Source organism: Melitaea cinxia, chromosome 7 (genome assembly GCF_905220565.1).
Source record: "Melitaea cinxia chromosome 7, ilMelCinx1.1, whole genome shotgun sequence".
Taxonomy (NCBI): Eukaryota; Metazoa; Arthropoda; class Insecta; order Lepidoptera; family Nymphalidae; genus Melitaea; species Melitaea cinxia.
Window position 1 is genome coordinate 1,635,702 of NC_059400.1, and position 7,467 is coordinate 1,643,168.

Here is a 7,467-nt window from a genome sequence, read left to right on the forward strand (position 1 = left end):
GACACGAGAACTCTGATTAAAAATCTCATTACATAAATGTAAGATGAGAAGATCTAATCTGCAAACACAATGAGTACCTAAACCTTTCTTCTTCTGTTAAAGAATTTGGAAATAAATCTACTAAGCTTATCATACATATAGCAAATTATCTTTTTACTTATTATACTCTGTGAAACGAATATTCGCTTCCATAGTGCTGATGAGGTGAATCACGAGATGAATTTTTTTTATACAACTAGGTCGGCACAAGCATACAGCTTACTTGATGGTAAGCGACTACCGTATATAGACACTATCACAAGAATCGCAAGCGCCGACCCTACTGCCAATCCTCCAAAGGAACTTGGTCACCCTACTCACCACAGGAACACAACATTGCTTGAAGAGAGTCGCGTTGTTTAGCTGTGATCTTCTGTAAGGTCGAGGTACTTTCCCAGTCGGGTTGCTCTAGGTTTCGAGCAGAATTATCTGCCATGCCCTACCTTAGTAAAAATCAGTTAATCTCAGCAAGTTATATTCTCCTTAAGGTGTTAAAGAATTTTGGTTTACATACGCGCTAACAATTCTCAAGTGCTACACATTGAAACAGGCTTTGATTTCAAATAATACATTAGTTCAAAGATATCAAAGGATATTAAGATTAAGTTTTGACGCAGCACTAAAACATGGTTCTAGAGAATGTTTATTGTATGTTTACTACTAGCACAACACTGTGCACACATCTGTAATACAATGATACTTTGATCTTCTAGCAAAACGTTAAGTGAGTATTTATTCTTTCAAAGGTCTGACTCTAGTAATGTTATGACTCTAGTAACGATACAGGATACTAGCGATAAGAATAGTAAGAAATTAAATAGCATTATGAAACCACTACATATGAGGGTGATATTTTTAGTCAGGTTCAGTTCAGACCTTCAACTGAGGTCACCGTAGAAAAATCTGATTTTTAGTTACCTGACTGAGAAAGTATCTTAATCTTACCCAAGACCACTTAATAATATTGTTTTCAAGTAGTGTTCTGTTCAAAATAAATAAATAAATAAATATCATATAGCATACACACACGCTCGGCTGTTCCTATGGTAAGCAACTTAATGCTTGTGTTACATGTAACAGCCGACTGTTATAACTATTTTTTTTTTGATAAACATACATAGAAACAATACATATAAATATAAATATAAATATTTGTATTTAATTGCTTTAAGAAACGTTAAATGTAGCTGTGGATTTTTGTGCAAATAAATAAATAAATAAATTATATTACACCCAGATTCAGACAGGAATCGAACCTGCAACCCGAGATTAGAAAGCAGGGCCATTACAAACTGCGCCAACGGGCTAGTTCATGTGGTGAGTAAGTTAAGGGGGTTAAGGTTAGAATGCGCTTGCAATCCAGTTACAGAATTCGCTAACCATCAGACAGACCCTTTGATTGTTTGCCACTTTTTTGGTATAAAAAATAGTTTAGTGCAAATGATATTGGAATATGTATAAATGATGATCGATATCGATTTGTTTTGACTACAAGACGCTTGAATGACTTTGTATGTACAATTGATATTGGTGTTTTCATAAGAAGAAATTGAAGGTTTGTTTGTATGCCAGATGGCCGCCAGCCAAATTCTCATATTGATTGCATAGCTACCAAACTGCCCTTAATTTTATCGAATACATACAAATAGAAGAATTGTTACGGTACGTGAATACAGACGGCAAATAGTTAGAATTTTTCGATTTGATTGAATTTTTTGCTCTATTTTTTAAGTCATCAATTCACAATTGAGTTTTACTTTCAATTTAGATTTGATTATCGACAATGATTCGGGTTTTGTTGTTATTGTTCAGTATTCTATGTTCAGTGTACTTAGGCATATTTATTGTTTAAATAAAAAAATATTGTAGTCGTTTTAATTATGAAACTTTTTTGTATGTGGTAGGTAAGTAAAATATTGACAATTTAAAATATGTACTTGTCTGAAAAATTATAACATCAGTGGACTGTCGAACGTTATCACAGCACTAAATTTATTGAGTTCCATCACATGGAATAAAATCTACATTTAAATGGCCTATTTCTATATCATGTTTAATAAAAAAAAAACAAGAAATGCAAACAAGATTAAAAAAATATATAATGTTAAATGTAACAGTGGCTTTTACGTAGGTACATTAAATTACCCAATTCGAATTTTATAATGGGACATTTATGTCTTATCTGACGGGAATTGCACATTGCTAGCGCGATTTTATGCTTTTAATGTTAGGTTAGCCAGCCAGATTGCTCACAATTTACTCAATACATCTTTGTTATAGGCCAGTGCAAAACAATTTAGTAGATAAATTTTGTACAAAAGCTAATATTGGTAGTATTGAAACATTAAAATGTATAACAACTGATATGCAACGGATTAGATCGCACAATTCGTCTTTTTTCAGTAAATAAACGTCTCACACTCGACTGCCCCTACCAGGTTTCACTGCTATGCCGGTACACACAACATACAAGCACAAGCGCTCATATCACGACAAACATCGACGGTCGACGCAAATGCACGAATGGAATGGTTCAGTGATCGTGAACAGTAAGAAACGCCTGTCCGTCTGGATATTATTACTAACATCCATCAATTCTCACACACTTCTATATTAGCATTGTTTCGTAAGTGAAACAAGATTTTTGTTTTTTGAAAGTTTAGTTATTAATTCATAACTTAAGGTAAAACTAATACTCACTATTATGACATTCATATATTAATTAATATAGATAGGCTTTTATAGTTTCAATTAATATCTTTATATATCTATTTCTTGTGTGCGGGTGTATGTCGCTGAACTCCTCCTAGACGGCTGGACGGATTTTGATGAAATTTGTTGTGTGAGTTCAAGGGGATTCGAGGAATGGTTTAGATTCACAATTTGGCCCACTGGGAAATGTTTATTTAACTAATTTTTCATTTATAAGTAGTTGTTAATTTTGGAATGTTTTACATTGGATCCGGTAGACTGCGCAACCATCGCAGAATCAAATATTAAATATTATTCTATTTTAATTTCAGTTTGTCCCGACAGTTGGTGCTGCGATCAAATTGAGAAAAATATTTAAAATTTTGTATTATGGCAAAACAACGTTTGCGGGGTCAGCTAGTATTATTTATTATTATATGTTACAAATGTTTCCTCTATAGACGAAAAAAATCACTATCAGTGATAAGACCGCCTTTGCACTTTATTCAGTATGTTTTTTCTCTCTCTTATTTTTAATGTTCTTGTAAGTTTGCAATAAAGCATAAATAAATAAATAAATGAATAATATTCCTAGACAAACATGACGAAATGTGTTTGTCGAGCTTAAGGCTCAATGTCAACTTATTTCACTCCTGTCCGTCAAGTGACCAAAATTACAATCTCACACTTAAGTAACAAAATCGTCGATATCAAAATTAAGACGTAAGTTTTATGCCATCGTATCTTGGTTAAAGATAAGTATATTTATTAAAGAATATTAGAGAAATATACTTGGATGTTTGTCAAAAGAAATCAACTTTAAAAGCATTTCTTGAAGAGATTTACCTCAGAGCACCTAAGAAAAATAATTGCACACAGAAAAAGTGCTTATTTATATAATAGAAATAGGTGAAACACGACTTTTACAAATAAAAATGTGAAGGTTTCTTCGAAGTATGTTATTTATCCACGTATCATAACGTAACATATATTTTATGTTTGAGATTATTATTATATTTTTCAGCAATCATATAATGATGGGCCAAATAATTCCGTATAGTTTGAAATTCTCTGTCAATCCGCAGAAGAGCAGAGTGACTAACGTACTAGTAACTAAGGCCTAATCTATATCCGCAATAGAAGTTGTAGCCTTTGTTACAATGAGAACAAAACAGAATTTATAAATGGCGAATACAAACGAGAGGCACTAAATTAAACCACATAACACAATCACGTTTCATTTTCAGAAAGAGAGACAGAGTCAAATAGTTTAGTAGCAGTAGGCGCAAAATTGATTTTTAGTTTGGCATAAATAAAATACCCGATTGAAATATAAAACCTTATTGCAAATAGTATGTAGTTTAATTTAGTGTATTTTGCTTGTATCCGTCTATATATCTACTCCATTAAATATACCTAAAATATTTATAGCTAATTATAGCATTGCATGTATCATGCGCTCTCTGACGTAAAATTTTACCGTTTTGCAGTTGTGGCAACTTCGATCACAATCATATGAAGCGTGAAAATTTAAAAAGTAAAAAGTTTAAAATTCAATACAACCTTTTACGAGAACATTAAAACAAGCTACTTTAAAGTTCTGCTATTACAAAGTTTCGTTAAAATTTTACTAATTAAATTTTTCGTAACTTCTGACTTTTTAAGTGTAATACAGTAATTTTAAACGCCCTTTTAGTTAAGTAACGAGAGACTTTACTCTGCGAAAATAAGCTGCAGCGATTTTTCGATTTATTTTAAACTGGATTTATATGAAAAAAAAAAATGAGTTTCGACAATTCCATTTTTTACAGAGCACTACACGGGCCTTCTGTTTTCAGTTCAAATTTTTGTATTTCGTTCATCGTACTGTTCAATTTTAGGCTTACTTTTTGAGAAACTACTACTTAGATCGTAGACCTTTATTTAGACTATAGCGTCGGTAAATCGAACGTAAATGCCAAATACGATCAAAATTGGCATCATAAAAATGTTTCACAACAGTATAAACAGCTTTAGGGCGATTACAACTAACAATTTTGTCACTATAATTGGATGTTCAGAAGGATTGTCATGGTGATGTTACCGCATAAGTATTTTTACATCTTAATCATTCGAATATAAGGCTTAGAATCTCTATATAAATCTTAATGTATATGCACGGAATTTAATTTCAGAATGGAATTGAAAATTTTATTTGGATGTTTACAATGAAAATGAACATGGATCAAAGAATAATCTCTTTGAAATTTTTAAGTAGCATTGATTTTATTAAAAAAAAATATTTTGATATATTTTTTATATTGTGACGAATTCTTTGGTGCAGCAAAAGCTGTTTTCTTCCTCGCTTGATCATATTATATTTGTCGTTATTGTCATTATATTTGTCGTTATTGTCATCATACTAAAGTCTGTAAATGTCGCCATAAATGAATATCTCATTGTCAATGAGTATTATATGAAAGGGCTCAGGACTGACCGGATATGTTGATCTTGTTCTCATCGTAGTAGTCGAGGATGTGGTCGTCCTCCTCCTCCAAGGCGACGGGCTCGTGCGCGTCGCGGCGGTGGGTCGCGTTGGGCGCGGCGCTCACCACCAGCGCGCACAGCACCAGCGCGACCACCTCCATGCCGACATCACCGCGCCGCCACGGCTATGGGTGCGCTGTATGAAGTAACGGTCATCTGTAGTTTATTGTTCTATAATACATCTATACTTATATTATAAAGATGAATTGTTTGTTTATTAGAATGTGTCAGTCTCAGGAACTACTGTTTCGAAATGAAAAATCGTGAAAAAATATTTTTATGTTCAATCAAAATCAAAATCACAAACAGCGTTATTCAAATAGGCTCCAAGAGCACTTTCGAATCGTCATTTTACAAATTAAAACTTTAAAAATCAATTTTTATATTTGTAGAAGTAAAGCTACCACCGATTCGGAATGTAGATTCTGCAGAGAAGAATCGGCAAGAAACTCCGCAGTTACTCTTTTGAAAAATAATATATAAACTGTGTTTTAGTACAAAATTAGTAACATGTTGCATAAAATAGTCTACATACCGAGAAGGCTATAATTTAAAAACCGAGCGACACAGCCTAGTGATACTAATAACTGTATTTGTTCATAAACAAAAAAACGACTTGAATTTATATCGACAAGTAAAAAAAAATTCTACATCATAAATATAGTTGAAGTCAATTAAGGACGCATTTTTAGATATAACTCAGAAGCTACATGTCAGATAAAAAGTTGTCAAAAAAATTCTCATTGTAGAGCAAAGTCTACGTTTAAGAGTATTTATTACGCTGTTTTAGGGTGGATCAAAGATTATTATTTATTATTATTTGAACTTCACCGTACACTACAACTATATTTTACACATTTAAACATATTTTAATATAGTAAGATTGTGAAGTACAATGAGCGAACTAATGGTTATTTAGCCATGTCTTCCAGATAATTCAAGTAAAGGAACGTTTTAAAGTTTCACCAGTTTTAATTTGAGCAATATATGCATTGCTGAGATAAGTAAATAAAATCCTCGTACTCAATAGACTTAACTGGGATTTTTTCATGTGTCGGGGGTCCAGTAACACGCGATATGCAAACACAATTACCCAGACCACAACAAGCGTACGTGGCCTATACAAATATATGCCGTCATGTGTCGCCAACCGTCAGCGTAACAGCCATAAATGGTACAGTTGCCTTACTTAATGCATTGTTAGTAAAGTGTACATTGTTAGTAAAGTAGTATTTTGTCGTTGCACGAAATGAAAGATGGTAAAAATTTGTAATCTACGTTACAACTTCACTGACCAGATGCTGTACTTACAATTTTGCAATTACACATATTGACTTTCATCATCTTTCCGATAGAAAACCCAGCGTTTTTTTGATAAAAAAAATGTTCAGAAATATACCAGGTTTATTATAAGATAAAGGTACTTCAATAGTAAAAAGCCTTACTGATAAATTATTCATGCGAAAACATTTATGAGAATGATAAACTTGATTTGTGATCGAAGAGTAGCAGAAAGCTTGTAAGAATGTCAAGGATCGTTTTCTTGGTAGAAACTTGCTAACGTCATGAATAGCATTGTACTCTAAACAGGTAGAATGATATAAACTGGCACGCAAGGTCAATACAGCCGAACCATATGCACGATAAAACCTAGAGTAAAATGCATGGCTTTATAACGAATGAAAAAAATCGACTTCAAGTTATTATATTGCCAACTTTTACAACGTACATAAGTATTAAAAGAGTAGTCAATTAAATACACATTATTAGGGATAATTCAAAAAAAATTCGTTAGATCCCTATCAAATTTATATGAGAACACAGGGCAAGCACTAAATTCCGATTAAAAATAGACTCATCAAAATGGTTACACCTAGTAAAAAGTAACGAGGGAAGGATAAAGCTACACAGACGCCCGCAACACCAGAAGCATCGCAAGCGGCTTGGCGAGCCTACCTCCAACCCCCCAAGAACTTTGGTCATCTTACTCACCACATGAACACAACACTGCTTGAAAGCAATATTAATTCAGCTGTGATCTTCTCATGTCAATCAAAATTCGAATTCGTTCAATGTCGAAGTACTTCCCCAGTCGGGCTACTCAAGATTTTGAGCATGAAATATCCTGCCATGTCTGACCTCAAAAGTAATAAATAAATAAAAAATATTACATTTTTTTCAGTTAGTTTTTCGAAGTTTATTTTCGTAAAA

General features: G+C 32.9%; 1 protein-coding gene across 1 annotated transcript in view; it reads right to left on the reverse strand.

Moving 5' to 3' along the window:
- LOC123655076 overlaps positions 1-5,357 on the reverse strand; it is a 46,478-nt gene extending 41,121 nt beyond the window's left edge. Inside the window, exon 1 of the mRNA XM_045590914.1 lies at positions 5,207-5,357. Within this exon, the coding sequence (XP_045446870.1) occupies positions 5,207-5,357 (151 nt within the window). The remainder of the gene's footprint in view (positions 1-5,206) is intronic.
- Between the last annotated feature and the right edge of the window lie 2,110 nt (positions 5,358-7,467).